Here is a 19,544-nt window from a genome sequence, read left to right as displayed (position 1 = left end):
ACGAAACAGCGAAGGTCTAACAAAATTCGTGATCCATGATGTTCTATAGGAACAAAAATTAATTTTGAAAATACGCGGCGACTATTTCCGGCTCGTAACATCCCCTCGCCCAGCCGTTAGTATTTAAATAAGCCCGCCGATCAAAATTGCAATTGTATTCGCACGGTAACGAAGATGCGAGGGACGGACATACATGTGCGATATACTCGCAGAACGTCACCAGATTTGACCGTGTTGATCGCCTGATCGCGCAATATTTGATAATCGTCTCCAGGGTCGTGGATCACCGAACTGCTTTCCGAGCCATGTCCACATTATCCTCACCGTTTTAAAAGACCACGACATGAGAGTTCACATGAGCAATACGAAAATAATTCTTTGGAACGACGAAAAAGCGATTGATAGTCCCCAGGGTCGTGGAAATATCGCTTGTACCCGGATCGCATGATACCAAGAAGCAGATTAGGACACGATTTATCATTTACATAATGCCACCCAGCCGTTTGGACGCTGTTTACAGGAGCATCCTACTCACGAAATTCTTTACCAAGGGCTGGGGCAGTCCCCAGAATTTGAAAAGGTAACGATCACCTAACCTTTTTGCGATGGGAACTCGAAATATGGATCGAGATTCGAGACTATTCTATTTATTTACTGTGACGTGTGTGACGTGTACCCTGCATGTGTGGGCACTACATACAATAGCACGATTTTCTATGAACTCTATTTAAAATTGAAACTTTGCAGTTTTGTTGTTTGCTCGGAATGACGTACTTGGAAAAATTCGTAAACAATTTAAGATGTTTTCCAGTCTACTAAAAGCAACTTCTAACAAAACAAAAATTTCAAGATTGGATACGATTATGACGCGAATGCCGAAGTGACGGTGTTTTGATTTTATTTTTAATTTCCTAATGCGTTTGATTTTGTTGATTCATCGAAAAATAAATAATGGCGAAATAACGATGTTTCAATTTTATTTATAGATCTTCAAAGCGTTTTATTCTTTCTTCTGGTTTACAAGAATTTGTTTACGAATGTCAATTGAATTAATAAGCTCGTTTTATTTCAGGATTTTTGAATTCAGGAAAGTCATTGCAAACAGGGAAGTATGTTACAACCTTATACCCCGTGATTACCCAATCAATATTACTAAGGTGACTATTATTAGACTACGGAACTATCTTTGATATTACTTGCCGAGGTAAAGAATCAGTGTTTATTAATAGTTGTTTTTTGGTTCTATATAGGATGAAGAATGGTCCGACTGTCATATAATAGAAGGTTGTTTTCAAAGTCCCTTTGATAAACACCTCCCTGGTATAATGCCAACCGAAACAATAACTGCACATTTCCAATTGGTTCTGCCTCGCAGATGGCACTCCCACAAATCAAAACCTGTTTGTTTACACCTCGCTGGTACAGGAGACCATGTAAGCATTTATCGATCTCTAGATTCACTTAGATATCTGCCTTATTTATTATCGAACAACAAAACATATGCGATCAAAGCTATACTATTTATTGGGCAGGTGTAATGATGGCAAGAATTTCTTTATGGCTAATTTTTGTTATGAGATTCCATTATTTTTCTGTGTGATCACTCTCATAATTGTACAATGTTCTTATAGAGCATAAAAAGGTCAATCTCACGATAATAATAACGATACCGATCCGATTATTTAATCTCGAGATACTCGTGTCTGAAAGATAACATATTAAATTTTCTTTTCTTGAATTGTTTACATTTTTATATGTTTTTCGATGTCCTTGAACAACATTAATAACAAATGCAACAACAACACCAACCTGATAATAACATTTTGATCGTTTAATCTCGAGACATGTACACCTGAAAATATCAATTAATAATACTAAATAATAATTAAATTATCTCATTCAGAATTTGTTTCTTTATACTCTACAATACTATCAAAATACAAGGTTCCATTTCAAAAACTAACGACGACCTTGGAGTCTCGTAAAATGTACTTGAAAAGAATTTTTCTCATTACTACAAAAGTCCCTTAAAATACAACTTCGTTCCGAGAAGGTTTTTCATACGATAATAAATAATTGAAACCTCTGCATAAATTCGTTAATTAGTTAAATGCTTTTTAGTATTTTTGGAGGAGAAGAAACTTGATTGCTAAACCACTCCTCAAAGAATCGGGTATCGCTTCGTTGTTGTTGGAAAATCCATTTTATGGATTACGAAAGCCACAGAATCAAATGTAAGAAAATGTACTCCGAAGGTTTGTAATAGGAAAAACATAAAAAATTCGCCAATTTGTTTGTAACTATATTAACATCGCATTTTTCTGGTTTTAGACGTTCTAGTTTACATAATGTATGCGATATCTTCATCATGGGAGGATGCCTGATAATGGAGTCGCTTGTTTTGTTAAATTGGTGTGAGAAACAGGGTTTCGGACCCTTGGGGTTAACAGGGTTATCAATGGGCGGCCATGTTTGTATTTTTCTCGCCCGGTTTGGTGCAATTTTTATAAAATTGTTATATTTTTATTTGTTGTATTTTTGCAGATGGCTTCTTTGGCTGCAACCAATTGGCCGAAGCCTATACCACTAGTTCCTTGTCTTTCTTGGTCAACCGCGTCGCCGGTGTTCACTCAAGGAGTGATGAGTGCCTCCATTAATTGGACGCTCTTAGAAAACCAATACTTCGCGAATGAACTGTATCAGAACGATCTCGCAAAAATGGTGAGAATCGTAGGTGAAGAGGTAAATGGAATTTCTTAAACATTTCTCCATGTTAACACTACATAAAAATTTAAATTTTACATTAGTTTTAGCCGATAAAAATGTCGAAAGCCGGTTTTAATGTTGTAAAATCGTCGCAAATAGTAGTAGAATCGTTAAGGTCAGGATTCCACACAACAGATTTCTATAATAACACTAAACTAATTTTATAGGATGCGTTCCTAGCTGGTCAACATTTTGCTCAACACTATCCGGCAAGTATAAGAAGGGTTAAACAGTTGAAGGGGGGGTCTGGGGATGCTAATCGAAATTCAGCCTCGTCCAACAGTAACAAATCTGTAATGGAAAGCAAATTAAATGGTTGTGATTCTGAAATGAAAAATGGTAACATAAAGGAGCAAGACGTGGATGAGAAAGCGGCGGCTAAAATATTCCCTTTGAGTCTGCTCTCTGACAGATTTAAGTCTAAAGATTCAAACACGCTCAAAGGCAAGTATTCCTACCGATTCCTAGAAACTCTAGTATTGTCGCAACATTAATCTCTACTAATTTACAAGTCCCAATCACTTGCGTTCTAAATTGACTAAAATACATTTCCGTTTAACGGCGTGCTTATTTAACATATGGAACGCCAAGCCTATGTTGCTTGTCTTTCTGTTTACGCTGCATTCTCCCGCCAAATCGGGAGACACGTGTATAAATAAAAGCTGGTGCAGCGGTATAGCATAAACAAAATTCTGCGGCCGGTCTGTAGACACGGCGTAGACGCCGTAGACGAAAAGTCTACGGCCGGCTCCTAGGGACCGGTGTAGCGTAAGCAGAAATTCTTTTGCGTTACGAAAGCACCGCGTTGAATTTAATTCCTCTTGTTTGTTATAAACCGCTTAGTTCAGTCTGTAATACAAGTAAGTTATAAGCATGATATACGACGTGCATGACTATTCCGAGTGTTATTTTGGCAATAGGCGTTTGTTTATTACCAGTGTCAAGGCACCCACTATTTTCGGACTATAAGTGGCGGGAACGGGAAGCCTTGCAATTCATGTGCGGGATTATGGACGAGTGTACGCATCTGAAAAATTTCGAAGTACCTGTTGATACCGAACTGATCATTGCCGTCTGCGCGAGGGACGACGCATATGTGCCTCGGGACGGATGTATGAGCTTAGAGAAAATATGGCCTGGCGCTGAGATTCGTTACATCGATGCAGGACATGTAACTGCGTATCTGTTACACCAGAAAGTGTTCAGGTGCGTCGATTAATTCCGACTAATTATGTATTCTGCGTATTGTCCTGGCAAACAACGTTTCTCTTGTCACGAATGCATAAAATATTGATTATTTTCAGATCTACCATAGTCGAAGCATTTGAACGATCTCTCAAAAAATATCCTGAACAATTCAGTTGATGCATGAGGAATTTTATAAGAGAATTTTATTAGACGAGAAATCGTGTATAGAAACATTTCTAAGTCATTATATTTTTAATATATGTATACGTCCGTGATATCACAAGAGTTTCAACACATCACTCTTTTTTGATAGGTATACAATTTCTATTGCCATTTACATATTTGGACAATCTCGCGAGACAATAAAACGGTATCGTTGGAAATCTGACTAAATATATTTCTTCGTACTGTTGATATGTATATTAATGTTAATCACGAGGAAAAAAAAGAAAACCTATGTATAGCAAATACTCCACAAGTGGAAATAAATTGTAATATATTCTGTAAAAAAATGTGCAATAAAAAAATCACACGGTAATTATTTGATTTATTGTTCTTCCTTTCAATAAATAAAGTGGAAAGAAGTTGTAGCAATACTCGAGTAAATGAATTCGAATTGCGTGGCGGTTGATTTGAATTGCATCAACTAAAAACTATTTGTTTACGAATCAAGCGTTACTGTGTATAGTTTCAACGTACAATTGACTACTCGAAACAAACAAGCAATACATTCAACTAATTTAAATACGACATAATGTGGACAAAATAATATACTTCATTATTTCTAAAATAAATTAAAGCATTCAATTTCCCACACTTCCTGTGAAAATTGAATTGAAGAAACTTCAAGTAATGAATGAAACAGAAACAAAAATACAAAGTTTTAATATATGGCGCATTAAACAAGAAAAAATACTATACATTCTATCTAACAATAAGATTCGTTCATGTAACATTCATAGAAAGCTGAATTTGTCAGGAACTAAGGCAACGAAGGACGTTAGAGAAATGCGATTTGCGGGATTGTAGAGAGCGCGTTCGACATCCTACAAGCAGCCTATCGGTTATCGAAACGCGCGAAGCAGTTGCGAGAAACACGAGTTCGCAGTTTCCGACTCGCCCTCTGTCGGTGCGCTGATAAATAGGAAGCACGGTGCCGCCGTCTACCGGTGGTCGGGTCGAATCGATCAAACCGGAAGCTTCGTAGCCGCTCGCGTAAAGGCCAGGAGCCAGCGTTGGCCACATGTGTTTTGCGGACCGCTTTTCCGTGGAAAAAGATCGCCGAAAATGCCGTGTTTACGTAATCCGTGGTAACGCGACATCGAAAACGGTGCCTCCAAACTTGCCGCAGTTGTGACAAAGCCATTCAAACCGTACACGAGGCGAATCCGCACCGGAAAACCCGAGTAATTACAAAGAAGATCCAACCCGAAGATAAATTACATCGGACAACGAGAGGTGTGCTCTGGTTGTCTTGCAGCTCTCTAACGCCACGGTATCATCATCCGGGAGGGCACAGTGCGTTCGAACAACGGCCAGAAATCTCCGTCGAAAAGGTATACGTTCGATAATCCCGTGCCGGTTACGTTTCGCCTCGGCTCGTGAAATCGCCGAGTCAGCGTGTTCTTAACCACACGCAGCCTCGTCCGCGCCTCGTGTCGTCCCGACTTGTCTCGGACCTGTTCCACAGCCTAACGGAAACCGCGGATCGATCTCGAATTGTCGTCGAATTCTCGTTCGAGATCGAACACGTGCGGTGAGAAAGGACATTCAGAGGATCGTCCGTGAACGAGCGACCGACCGACCGCGTGCGTGCACGCCGCGCCTTCTGGAAAGAGCCGATCCTTGTGGGCGTTCTCTCTCTCTCGGGCTAAGACACGTTAGCCGATCGAGTGAGAACGATACTTCTCGACACGTGCTCGTAGACGGGGAAAATACCGCACCAGTTCTCGTGACGAGAAACATGCGTCCGGTCGACGTCGCTGAGGATGCGCCCAGGTCGGTGGTGTAGAGCCGAGTCGACTCTACTACGCGAGCCCATCGCGAACTATCGATACTCACGACCCTGCGACGAGGTTGCCCGGCAGGATTGATGTGCTGCGGGGTGCTAAACGCGTCCCGGGACCCCTCGACCGCCTGAGAGTCCTCGTCCTCCTGTGAAAACAGACTTTCGGACCCCTCGTGTTCCGGGACCTCGTGCGTTCGTGTCGAGCCGCGTGCCGTTCAAGATGGCGGCCAAGCTGGCCAGCGGCGGCCAGGCCAGTGCCAAGAGGGAGGAGGGCCCCAAGGTGTCTTACGCAAGTATCGTCAACCCGAGAGCCGACACCGAGAACCGGCCACCGAACACCAAGGACAACAATAAGGAGAACATAGGTCAGGTCGCACAGTCTATGCCCATCAAGGACCACATGGTCTCGCAAAACCTCAACGTCAGGGCCAAGACCTATCAGAGGAACGGTAGGAGGTTCCCACCGCAGGGAAAACTCGACAGGCCTTACGAATTCCCCGCTGGCAAACAGTTGCCCGAGAGGGAAGCTTCTTTCGTCGAACCACGTCAGGAAAACGTCGCTCACAATGTCGTTCAAAGTGTCGCTCATAATGTCGCTAATAATGCCGCTAATAATGCCGCAGAGAGCGAACAGGTGAACGGAACAGACATCGGCAGTGACGGAGAATTTCAAACCGTTGCCCCGAAGAGCGCGAGGAGGAAGGAGAAGCTGAGAGAACAGCTAAGGGAGCACAGGGATCAACACAGACACAGAGATCACAGGCACCCGCTCAGAGGGCATAACGGAAGCAACGAGCGGGCTCACAAAGAGTTGAGAGAGAGAACGGAGAGAGGAGAGAGGACAGGTGCTGATTCTGTTGCAGGAAGTAAGGATGGTCAGAAAGAGAGAGATGATTCCGAGGTCGATTTTGAGACACTCGGTCAACCGCCGGTCAAGTATGTCGAGGCACCTCTGCCAACCGTTAATCCCTGGACCAAGAGCAAATCCTCCACGCAGGAGCCCAGTCTTACAATCAGTTCCGTTGCGCCTGTAGCTGCTGTGAGTTCGACGATTGTGGAGAAGCCGGTCGAGAAGGTCGAGAAGAGGGTGCTGCAGCCGCAACAACAGCAGGGAGTTGTTGGTGAGTGTTTATGTATTATGTACATTGTTTTTAAGATTCATTTGTTAAAAATGTTCTCGTCGCTTCGAATAGCAAGTTTTTTTTCCTAAAAATATATTTTATGCTTTGTAATGTTCAGAATTTTTAGTGTTACATTTACGGTTTTTTTATTATTTTTTTTTTTAAAGGATAGATAAAAGTTTATACTGTGAAATAAAATTTTATGTACATCGAGTTATTGGTTCTTAAACCTGGTAAAAATAAAATTTATTGGGACGGTAAAGATTGTTGGTTGATCTGATGGTTTGTGCGATAGGAACACACGTTTTTAAACATTTAACGATATACACGTGCACGCCGATTTCATTTGCGTACATTAATTGAATATAGAAGTAAATCGAGGGTCAATAGATTTACAAGTTCTATTCTATGGTTTTTTTTTTATCGAATTGGCCTTGTACTTTGTACGCATGATGAAAGATGCTGATGTACGCTCTTATCAACTTCAAGAATATGGAATTACTATGTTTGAAGGTACTGCTGATATGAACTTAATATATTTGGGGGGCTAGTGGAAACTTACTCGAAACGTGTTACACAATGTTACAATGTAGAATGACATTAAGTCTTTGCTGTGAATGGGCAGTAAAACTGTCGTTGTTGCAGTAACAAAATAACCTTTTTTTGCAAAGTATTTTGCATTCGAAACTATTGAAATCTTTCTCATTTAATAATACATAAACATGTTTTATTAAATTATTCAACATAGCAATAGGAGTAGAAAATTATTTTTGTTACATTTTACTATTTATTATTCATTCATTTTTATATGTACAGTATATTTTGTATACGATTAAAAATTTATTTATTTATTTTTATGTACAGTATATTTTGTATACGATTAAAAATTTATTATATTTAGTTTCTTAAAATTGAATCATTTGTAAGTGGAATTTAGTAATTGAGAAACAGTATTCACACACACGCACACAGACTTTATAAATAATAATGAAAGTATGTAATATGTAGGAAATTGTGCACGATTAATATCACTGATAATGTTTGCGAAACGCTAGCCAAAACACTGTATCGTATATTTCTAGTGAAAAACTGCATTTACGAAACGCATTTCTTTTTACAGATTACGAACAGTTTCTAAATTTCTAAAAAGGCGCATTTAGTTCAAATGTTTCCGTCTACGAACGGTATGGGAGATGTTGTATTAGGTGAGGTACACATTTCGAAATTAGGAATACAAAGAAACACGTACAAATACATATTTATCAAACCAGCTCTACGGATCTCCCGACACATTGTAAAACAACATGTTTAAAATTTGCAAAATAAAAACGTCTTACGGTCAAATATTAATAAAATAGGATTAATCGTGTACATAATCCAAACGTGAACAGAATTTATAAACTTATGAAGCTACATTCATTCTGGATTGCAATAATTTTGTAATAATGTTGCAAAAAAGAACATCTGTAGATTGAAACCAAAAAAATCAAGAAATATCTGAACCCTGAAAATAGAATATAGATCTATGGTTCATATAAATTTCATAGCTGGTATGTGCTGACTAATGATCAATAAAAAAGCTGACGCAAGTTAAAATAATTAAAAACGTGTCGTGAAAGTAAAAAATAGTTTCTAGCGGCTGTGGATTAAAGTACTCGAGTATTCGAACTTGTATCCAGGTGCTCGAGTATCCAAACGCGAGCCTGAGTACTCAAGTAGTCGAATTTAATACAAGTATTCAAGTTCTTATAAATTAAATGTGTGAGTATTCTAGTACTCAGATTGAAATTTCACAAGTAAGAAAGTAATCGGGTATTGAAGTAATCAGACCTAAATTGTGTGAGTACATACTTGAATTCTCACGTATCTGAATCGAATAATTATCCGAATACTCGAGTACTCAGAACAGTATCGAGTGCTCAAGTATTCGAATATAAATTTAATGAACACTCGAAGTAGTGGAATCTAACTTGAACGAGTACTGAGGTTTCAATACCTGTATATCCAGCTTGACCGGGAATACGTCAATGAACTGGATTAATTCATAATACATACATTGACTAACAATTATGCATAAAATATTAAATAATGTACCAGAAATAAACCGGCTCTGCACTGAGGAGTATTTCTTACTTACCGATTTCCTTCCGAATTGCAAATACGTTCGCGCAATTACGGAGTCAGATTGATTCGTTGAGAACAGGTCTCGGCTCTCGCGTTATTGAAAGACGAAACCAGAGTACCTATTTGAGTGAGAGGAACTCGATTCCACGTTGGCCGATGTCGTTCAGGTATCCGATCGTTAGCAACGATAATAATGGGATATTTCGTGGGCTTGATTCGATTCGTGTTATCTCTGGATATCGGCGACAAGTTTTTAGTGCACGTGGCACAGGCTAGAACCGCGTTGGCAATCAAGGTCTTAACACGTCAGCTACGGTCTCTTTCTTCATTTGCATAACGAACGTTAGTTCGAACGATCTCGTTCTCGGGCGTCAGCCCTTCCTTCACTGTAAAACGAACTTTCGAACACGTGGTCGATGGCTTAGGCCTTAGGCTACCGCGCCGCCATGTTCGCCGAGTACGTATCTAAGTTTCCTTTTATCAATCATCGCTGATAAACTTCGCCCCCGTAAAATTCTTCGATCTCGTGGGCTTCCGCCATATTCATGAAAATCATCTACTGTATGATCTTCGCTCTGTCGTGCTTTTTTAATTTGTGTGTTTTGTTGAAGCACTCGTTCAACGATTTTTTCATGTTACGTATTCAAGTGAAATTAGTCATTGTTCACTCAAATATGAATATTTAATCTTTTCGTTCATGTATGTATTTAAGAAGTTTTTAAAACGTATTTTTACATACATTTTCTACATGTACCCACAATCAAAATTAATTTAAATTAATTCTATCAGGGACTGAGGAGTTAGATGATGCTCCTTTGAAATGCAGGATCAAACTATGTACATTGGTTTGTATTTTTTTGTAATTGTAGAAAATGCGACTAAATTTTTTGTCTACAATTTAGTGTACCGAGATAATCAAGTTCAGTTGAGATAATTTGGTCAAATAGATAAGCTCTGGCTACACTTGGTCAATTCGTAGAAATGTTTATCGCCGAGGAACCACTCCCAGCGTCAGAATATTTGTTCAATCGCCTGTATAGGATAATGTTGCTCGCCCTAGTAACGGGAGACATTGAACAAGTTCCAAAGCGCCGCCTTGTATCGAGCAATGCAGTGGGGGGAGTTAAGTAGAGGCCTAGGACAAACGTTAAACCCATTAGCTTGTCCAATAGCTTCCCTTAGTTCCCCATGAACCCAGAATTTCATCCTTTCTCTCGGGGTACAGTCAGCAACCGTAAAGAACACTTCAAATTTAATCACTCAACCCTTTCCAAACATTCATTTTGATTTTGAGTCACAAAAATGTGATATACAATTTCATTCTAACTCCGACTTTCATTGATTTGATCTGAACAATTCAAGTTATGGAAAAATCCTATTATTTTTCAGAAAAATTCAATCTTAAAAATTTCTATAAATATCTACTGCTAAAAAATCTACTGCAGATGTGGTTCGAAATATTAGCAAAAAACATCGTGTTCAATGCAAAATTGATTTATTTGGGAGAAGCTAATTATATTAGCGATATTAAAGCAAATATGTAGATGAAAGATTAACTTCGAGGAAAACGAGCTATGGATGTGCAACTGGAGCAGCGTAAACAGATCTCTATGCATTTATGGAGGTTGAAAATTTGCAGAACTCAAGGATGCATGTCGACAAAAATGAATTTTTAATGCACTTGTACCTAAACGAATCTTCGAGCATACGAAAGAACTTTATTATATATTCCGCTTTTTTGTGGAACAGTCTACGAGACCGTGGATTAGCATAAACTGCACATGCTCGATCGCAATGTGCATTCATTGCTTCAGAAAATGGAGACTAGGCAATCGACTTGCAAGGAGAGTCTTCCGGTGAATTATGAACACCGCTGACGCGAATGAATAATTGAAAAATGAATCTATCGACGTCTCAGTGATTTATTGCGAAGGGAGTTGCAAAGGTGAAACATACTTTACATTGTTTCCGTAGAATGTTCGTCACACTTACTTCGACAAAGTGCATCACACGTGAATCATTATATGTAGGATCAATTTTTCCTGGCACATTAAACATGTGCCAATTTTCAATTAGGGACACGAAATTTCGTCAACTTCAACGACCTGTGGCTCAGTAAATAATCAATATTGACAAGTTTATTAATGATTGCTACTGCTATTAAAAAATTTAATTTGAAATTCTTAGTTATAAATCAAAGATTTTTGGATAATTGTCAAGTAATTCCTCAGCGAGTAAGATGTTAATTAATGATCGAATTACTGTATGAAAACATGTAAAAACGTCGGGGGCAACGACATTGACACTATTCCTAAGCGGTCGACAGTGGGTCGAAGCACGTGATGCAATTACCAGCGCCTCGTAACTGCATTACGTTCTTCGGCTGTAATCCAGACATTCACTCTCGAATTCCTTCGGCATCTAATCGATGGACGGCAAATACGATCGTGTATGCAATGGCTGCATATACGCCGTTGCAGGAAATCGATACACGCCTACGAGCAATCTTTATTTGCCGATCGCGTGCAACTTTTGATCTTTGTAATATCATTTCACAATATTCTCACCGAAGCGTTAGACAAATGCTTTTAATTTGTCCAACTATTGCGCATTTTACTGAAAAAGCCAGTGTAGAAATATGAGCAATGACACCCATTAACTTCTACAAGAAATCTTTACCGTTTTTTGTGTTTTCAGTATTGGATTTATTATGATCAGAATAGTTGACCAACCAAATTTTTTAAAATTCTCCAGTATGTATCATAACTATTGCAACATACCACATGTTTTCCAAATTTTTATATGCATTCAACTAGATGGAATTGTGCAAAACGAACAATTTAAGTTATTTCAATAACTAGCTGAGACTAGGTATACAACATTTTTTCCTACGACCACAATTTTCGCCCAGAATATTTGAAAAAATTCTTAAACATTCACATATGTAGCTGTGACCTGTTGTATTTTTTCAAAATTTTTGTACGCAATTAACTAGGTAAAATTGCACAAAAATAAACGATACGATTTTTTCCCCCTAGAACTCCTCTCTCGATTGGAACTTTGCATATAACATTTTTTTGTATGACTGCAACTTTCGACTGCACCGATACCTGTGATGTATTAGATTTCTTTCAAAATTCTTGCACTTGATTAAGTAGAGAAAATTGAGCAAAACCAAATAATATGCTTTTTCACCAAAAACAAGCCTCTCGATCAAGCTAGAGTGCTGAAATTCAGTTGAAACATTTCAGAGGGAGGTTACATTCATGTCAGAGGTGATCTTTCATCCTTGCATTCTATCTTTTACCTTCTACTTTCCATTTTTTCGTTAGTTTCATATGAAAACGCGCAAAAATCGCATGAGAGCCCATATCGATCGCCCGGCAATCCGAGCGGTCGATACACATCGAAATGTGTCGCAGAAAGTGAGAGTGGTGAGAGGAAACCTGTTCCAGGCCGTAGGCCTTCTACCCTCGATAAAAGTAGATTCGTAAAGGCCAAACGAACGCTTTTCAACGGGCGTGAGTATTTTCGAGCGGCTGCGCGCAGAGAACGGCAGAAACCAAGTGTCAAGATCATTTCCTTTTTTTTCTTCTTCTTTCCTTCCAGCTTTTCTTTTCCCCTGCTGAAATATACCGGGAGACGTGGGAGCGACGACGCCAGAATACTGATGACCGTTTAAAATATTCACGGCTCGAAATTATCCGAGTTCCGTTTCTACGTTCGGGACGTTTTGTCCCCTTTGACAAAACTTTCGGGGGACGGATCTCGATTTTCCAGGGAACTTTTCATGGTGAACGGCACTTTGGCAAATTATTCGCTAGACTCGTGCAACGTTCAGGAAATCGTTCAACATTGCTTAATAGGCTCGCACGTCTCTTTCGCAATGACTACATAGTTGCATTATTTTATTAGAGCGTGTTGCGTTGCTAACTGTAAAACTACGTACGTCAAACGGTGGCAGTTTTTAATTTTTTTTTAATTACGGCGCTTCTTATTGAATGATCTCGAAGAGTCCAGAAATAATAGACACTGTAAATGTGTGAATAATTACATTGTAAAAGTATAAATCATTACACTGCAAAAGTTTAACACGTTCCTTGTTCGAAAGTTTTATTAAATGCAACATACCCAATTTTGAATTATTAAAACAGTTTAGCAGAAGAAAGTCGCAGATTCTCTGGAAATTATGCATTCTACTAGGACTTTTAACAACGAAGAGTGCATAAGATTAATTTGACTGTTTTTAAGTGAACTGTCAGATTATGGATGTCACCTATTTGTGACGGTGGTAGCGAACATGTTAAATAATGTTACCCTTCAATTTCTATAGCAAGTCTGTTTTGTTCTCCAACAAAAAAAAATTATTTTAGATGTATCTTGATAGCTGGAACCTATTGCACTTTTAAAAAAGAAGTTTTCACATGTAATTAATTAGAGGAAATGAACGAAGGGTTACCATTCGGTTCGACGTATTTTACATTGCAGTTTGAAGGTTGAAATTATTGCTTCATAGGTAGGCCGGTTTCTTGCACACGCAGATTGCATAGTTGTGATATTTTATTCACGCCTGCGACACCGGAAACCCTGAAAATACCACAGAAACGAAGTGGTGTATTCAGTAAAATGAATTTATTACTGTATCGAATTTTATGCATTTATATCATTCCTGATCTTTTCGAACTCTGTACAAAAAAAATTTAATAATATTTTTATAGTCATTAGAATATAATTGAACCTCTAATAGCAATACTGTAAGACTGTATAATAGTATGTAACTAGTAATAATATATTCTAAAATAGAAAATAATTCATAAGCTATCATTAAATATCACAAAAATTGAATTTAAAAGTCCCAAAGTGATTTCACAGAAGAACAAAATAAGAAAAAGTTATATTGACTTGTGAGACGTTGAAAGATATAGTTGAAATGCAAATTGAACTCGGAATATTTTGTCATGGAACGTGCAGTTTACAGGTAATTTAAGGTAGCACATTTAGGTGACTCATCACAGGTCTCGGGAGCGATTCTACAGCAGAATCTACTGGAGATATTAGCAACAATTCACAAGCGGCATGAATTGTACCGCTCGTGTGCGCACCGGCTCCAGAATTTACGTCTTGAATTGACCGGAAGCCATTAAACGTGTGCGTATTGCGTACGTATAATATAGTATAATAGTAGGACGTACCATTGTAACCGGCTGATTATCGATATAACACGCTGCGGGACAAATCGGTTGCCATTAGCTCCTCGTACACGCAGTAGACATTGATTTCTTCTGCGTACCTTGAAACGCGAACCTACAATTCGCTTACGACACTATCGGATACCTGGAACACCATTTTTCTGCTTTTACTACGCACAATTCTCCGAATTTTCGACCACACAGAAAATACAAAAACAGTAGGTAGCTGCCCAGCAGAGGATTTAACTGTTTTTGTTATGTACGATTCCAAAGTACGACGTTTCAATGCTAACTTAATTGAATACGCGAAAATTAAGTATAATTAGATGACGATTTTGTTACTTGCTCATTCTGGATCAAAATAGACCCGGACAACACTCTTGAAGGTTTAATATGCTTCCCTCCGATTGTGTGCGAGTCAAATTTACTATACAGCCAAACCTTCATCTAGGAAAACGAAATGTAGAATCTACGAGCCGATGACGTAGAATTGGCTATCCCCACCCGATCGGCGAGATCAAGACCTTACTGTATTTCTTTAATGTACACAATTATGAATAAAGTATGCTAGAGGATTTTTTAATTATTCTAGATGTTTACCTTTAAAATCTTATTGAACAATTTTCTAAGAATTTTTCTAAAAATTGTTAAAGGAGAATTGACGATTGGTAATTTGAAAAATAAATGCATGTTGAATAGAGGAGTTTCAAGTGACCCACAGATTTTAATTAGCAACGAGACTAATTCGATTGTAGACTTTGAGACGGCGTGGATCAATGCAAGCCGTATAGTAATCATTCGGCGGAATTTATCGAGAATTGGGGCATCAAAGTATTAGTTGAAAGACGCTTGATACACCGGGTATACTCGCCAGGGTGTCCTTGCAGTACGTGCAGCCTGAGAACGCGATAATCTTTTCACTAAAAATTGTCTTTAATCTGGACAATGAAATCTCGTTTTTAATAATGATCAGATTTCGAGGAAATCAATCGACTGGCACTCGGACACGTAGAAGAGATTCTTGATTTTATCCACTTGTCAAAAGCGGAATGTCGAATCATATTTATTAATGTAGTACATACAGTTAGGAGCAAAGCTTATCACACACACTTTGAATCAGAACAACTTTTTTATGGATGGATCAAAGGACTTTAATTTCTCTGTAAGGCTAGAGGAATTAGTTTAGTAAACGACGTCTAAAAAATATGTTGAAAAAATGCATTTGGTCGGAATTGTGAAAAACAATAGTACATAGAAATTGATTTTTACAATAAAGAAAATTTAAAAGATGTGTTTGGTCAACTCGTATAAATTATATACACTCCGAAAATTTCATTTAAATTGGTTAATTGGTTTACGAGTTATAAACGATCAAAGGTAAAAAGGCCGAGAATCTTGAAAAATTGCAATTTTCACCACTTTTTATCGTTTATAACTCGTAAACCAATTAACTAATTTCAATGACATTTTCGGAGCGTATATAATTTATACGAGTTAACCAAACACATCTTTTAAATTTTCGTTATTGGCCCAGCTTAAAAAAGCCGTAAAAATCAATTTTTACTATTGTTTTTCACAATTCCGACCAAATGCATTATTTTAACATATTTTTTAGACGTCATTTAATAAACTAATTCTTCTAGCCTTATAGTGAAATTGAAGTCGTTTGGTCCATTCATAAAAAAGGTATTCTGATTTAAAGTGTGTGTGATCAGTATTGCTCGTATCTGTATCTACATATGTAGATCTATTGCAAAAATTTGCGATGTTTGAACTGTACGTGAATATTGGGCTACTGATACATCTGGATTCATTTTGAAGCTTGGCACCACTACTTTTGTAATTGAGTTGACTTGTTTCCAAGTTGTTTGTGTATTATGTTGTACCGTTGTACGTCCCTTCGTTTATTTAGTTGAAATGTATATTTAAAGTTGATTTGAAGTTCGTTTGAAGTTGAGATGAAGTGCGTTCAGAGACGATTCTAAATCTATTCGAGGTCAATCTCAGACCAGTTCTAAGTCGCCTCTACAATCGATTCGAAGTTTATTCTGACGCAGTTCGTTTGAAAATTGTCGTGCATATTTAAGAAATGTATGAGTCATTTAAATGTGATTGATGAACAGACTGCGGATTTTATGCAATTATGACAAAACTGAGTAGGTGTAATTTCAAATAGCAAAAATATTAGAAAAATTTAGACATACTATTGTAATATTCTCATCCTACTAAACATAACATGGAAGAAAATAAATTTCTATTTCTCTCCAGTTTGTTGCAATTCAGGTATGAAACTTTTATTTTGCATAAAGATCCGCAGTCTAGTGATTAAAAATCGACTGAATATGATTTAGAGTCGATTCCATATCAATTCGAAGTCAATTCTAAATCGACTGAAAATTGACACTAACTGTATTGATAACAGTAAAACAAACTGAACGGAGCTCATAACTTTTCAACGTGTTAAAACTTGACTTTTTAACATAACGAAATTTGTGCAATCCTTAAAATTCTTCCGTCTGCTCCGTCTTCAATTTACTGTTCCAAAATCTAACAGCGGAGCTGCGCGTAACTGAAGAGAACAGACATAAACATTGACAAACCATAGACCCGGTCACAAAGCCAACGGAAAATTCCGATTGCCAGCGCGCAGCAACGAACTCCTCACTCCTCAGCAACAACAGGGCAAACAATTCCAGCAGCCCGTTCCTAAGACTTCGTAGTTTGAAATTACGTAACAAAGAAAGCAAGAAAGAAAAATCGATATGTTGAACTCGTCGCAGTAGTTCCCCCTTGCACCTGAGGAGCAGCTGCGAGCATTTACCGTGGTCGTGGTCGATCGCTGCGAGCCTTCTTCGAGTCTGTATTTTGCCAGGCGGCTCAGTGCACCGCTGACTTTCGAGCTGCAACCGTGCCGGTCCCTCGTTGCAACTTCTACCTCAACAAAAACATAGAACTCTTTCTCAACCCCGTAAAATAACCTTACACACAAGTGCCACTCGAACACTATTACCCGAAAAACATTCCCAATCGATCAAGTGCTAAGAATCTGCTTTTCAATAATCACTTCAAATTAAGTTGAAAGAATTTTCTAATCGTTCGGATAGATGCAAAGCGTAGCTGCAAGTGACTCGGCTGATGCAGCTTTGTGTGTCGAGCTGGTTTGCTCGAACGATTGCCAGCGGTAAAATTAGTTGTGCGAGGGAAACAGTGTCGCTGGGATTCGCTATCCGTCACCGTCGACGTAGAACGCAGTCGGCCCGGCAACATATGGCAACGAGTTTCGCTCGATTCTTCGTCGTAGGATCACCAGCGAGTCCCCAAGGACATCGTCGCGGATCGGGTTGTCTTTGATCTTTCATCTTCGACCGCGAGTGGGAACCAGTTCGCGCCGGCTACGCTTCTACGATACTATTTTTGAGAACGGGTTCCAACGGGGCTGTTCTTCCCCTTCGCCGATCGCTACCATTCCCGAAGTCGACACCCAGGTGATTTCCACTGAAGTTGAAGTCGATTGGAAGTTGATTCTCACTCGGTTTGCATTGTTCACTCGACATCGATTCAGAGTTGATTCGGTCATGATTTAGGGTTGATGTCGACTCGCAGTTGGTTTGCTCTGTAAATTGAATATCGAGTCATGTGGCCAACGTTGATTCAAAGTCGTGCTAACTCAATTATAAATCGATATAAGATTGAATCTATTCGGAAACAGTGCAAAGTCTATTTGAAGTAACGTTGCTGTACATTCGAATTTGATTTACACACGATTTAAATGCTCATTTGAGGCTGACTCGAAGTGGATGGAAGTTGATTGCATCAATAATTGCTTCAGGATCGGTTCCAAATAGATTAGAAATTGATTCATGATTAATCCAAAGTTGGTGATTACCAGACTGCGTTGATTGCAAGGCACAGAAGCCAAATAACAATTTCGTTCTTCTTTTAATTGTCTTATTAAGGTGAAATTAATACACTGGTGGGCTTAAATCTTTTTAATACCTGCACTGTTTTAAATTGTACGTATACCCATTTTTGTCATAAATGCATAATCAGTCAAATCAATATTGATTCAGGATTGATTCCAAGTATGTAGATTCGAATTTGTTTCGACATTCATTCAGAGTCGATTCTAAATTGATTCATAATTGCTTTTAAAACGATTCGAAATTGCTTCTAAATTAATGTCAAATCGATTCAAAATTGCTTTTAAATCGATTCTGAGCTGATATCGCCCCGATTCGAAATAGACTCGAAATCGCATTAAACCCGTCTCAAAGCAAACTTTTATCCAATTCCGCCTCCATTCGCGAACCAGAACTGCAGCAGAAGAGAAAACATACATTGCACTGCGGCGCACACCTGTTGCACATGTTGCACCATTTCGAAACATCGAGACAAAGCGATGTTGATTCTAAATCAATTCCAAGTTCCTACAAACTCGATTTTTATTGCATTCGATGTCGTGCGAATATTATTGAAGAAAAGTACAGAAATTTACTCGCGCAAGGTTTTCCTAATTTATTCATAGAAGCAATTAGCATTATCGATGACGATTGTTAGTTACTTGATAATAAGTTTTCCACCTTGCACTACTGTCTAGTCTACTTTAGTATTAATAAATTAATGTTGAGTAACATCAAGTTTATGAGAGTCGTTATTGAGCAAGAATCCAGCGCGTTAATTATGTTAAAGATATTTCGAAATAAACTCAAAGACAGAATAAATCCATTTTGAATCAATACTGAATCAAATCCAAATCGACTAGTAAATCATTACAAACTTTTATTTAATTTCGACTGAATTCGCTTGGAACTGCAGTTGACTCAATTGTTCAATGCGATTCTTAATCAATTCAAACTTATTTTTAAACTAATTCAGAAACGATTCTAAATCCATGGCGAGGCACTACTGAATCAAATGAAAATCGACTGTTAATCACCTTAAACCCGACCTGAAGTCCACCTTTATTTAATTCCGACTGTATTCGCGAACCAGAAGTGCAGGCGAAGGAGAAAACACGTTGCACCGGCGTGCACACCTGTTGCACTGCTCGCACCGTTCCGAAACCGAAACAACAACGAGACAAAGCGATCGCGTTCGAGTGCCGGGATTGAAACATGTACTCTCTCTCCCTCTCTGTCTCTTCAACTC

At 38.5% G+C, this 19,544-nt stretch overlaps 2 protein-coding genes and 1 long non-coding RNA gene across 8 annotated transcripts in view; 2 read left to right on the top strand and 1 right to left on the bottom strand.

Moving 5' to 3' along the window:
* Positions 1–22: 22 nt before the first annotated feature.
* LOC143220561 (protein ABHD18) lies at positions 23–4,492 on the top strand. 3 transcript variants are annotated; one of them, XM_076446190.1, is made up of 9 exons: positions 23–580; positions 1,073–1,157; positions 1,251–1,433; positions 2,122–2,234; positions 2,332–2,470; positions 2,545–2,742; positions 2,934–3,210; positions 3,705–3,972; positions 4,071–4,492. In XM_076446190.1, the coding sequence occupies exons 1-9, from the start codon at positions 489–491 to the stop codon at positions 4,129–4,131; spliced, it is 1,416 nt and encodes a 471-aa protein (XP_076302305.1). In that variant the 5' UTR covers positions 23–488; the 3' UTR covers positions 4,132–4,492. The 3 variants fall into 3 exon arrangements, with proteins under 3 accessions (XP_076302305.1, XP_076302298.1, XP_076302311.1); XM_076446183.1 differs by having other exon boundaries at positions 3,687–3,972; XM_076446196.1 differs by lacking the exon at positions 23–580 and adding an exon at positions 625–886 and having other exon boundaries at positions 3,687–3,972.
* Positions 4,493–5,135: 643 nt separating this feature from the next.
* The window catches only part of Larp (La related protein), a 38,934-nt gene continuing 24,525 nt past the window's right edge, over positions 5,136–19,544 (top strand). The window contains exon 1 of one of the 2 annotated variants that reach the window (XM_076446150.1): positions 5,136–7,083. In XM_076446150.1, coding sequence (XP_076302265.1) covers positions 6,183–7,083 — 901 coding nt within the window. In that variant the 5' untranslated portion in view covers positions 5,136–6,182. The remainder of the gene's footprint in view (positions 7,084–19,544) is intronic. The other variant, XM_076446155.1, reaches the window with a different exon arrangement.
* Positions 7,849–19,473, bottom strand: LOC143220593 (uncharacterized). Of its 3 annotated transcripts, none has more exons than XR_013011648.1 (5): positions 19,333–19,473; positions 17,407–18,009; positions 17,218–17,327; positions 14,400–14,541; positions 7,849–13,794 (listed from the first exon to the last, which is right to left on the bottom strand). It is a non-coding gene; the product is annotated as an uncharacterized LOC143220593 (long non-coding RNA). The 3 variants fall into 3 exon arrangements; XR_013011649.1 differs by having other exon boundaries at positions 16,997–17,327; positions 18,283–19,403; XR_013011647.1 differs by having other exon boundaries at positions 18,283–19,403.

Source organism: Lasioglossum baleicum, chromosome 2, assembly GCF_051020765.1.
Source record: "Lasioglossum baleicum chromosome 2, iyLasBale1, whole genome shotgun sequence".
In the NCBI taxonomy this organism is placed as follows: Eukaryota; Metazoa; Arthropoda; class Insecta; order Hymenoptera; family Halictidae; genus Lasioglossum; species Lasioglossum baleicum.
This window is presented reverse-complemented; position numbering and strand designations above follow the sequence as displayed.

Excerpts from the sequence above, each read along its gene's own strand:
- LOC143220561 (XM_076446183.1), top strand. The coding sequence starts at position 489 with ATGCCACCCAGCCGTTTGGACGCTGTTTACAGGAGCATCCTACTCACG. Across the intron at positions 581-1,072 it reads AGTCCCCAGAATTTGAAAAG|GATTTTTGAATTCAGGAAAG; the intron begins GTAACGATCACC and ends GTTTTATTTCAG. Across the intron at positions 2,471-2,544 it reads GGTTATCAATGGGCGGCCAT|ATGGCTTCTTTGGCTGCAAC; the intron begins GTTTGTATTTTT and ends GTATTTTTGCAG.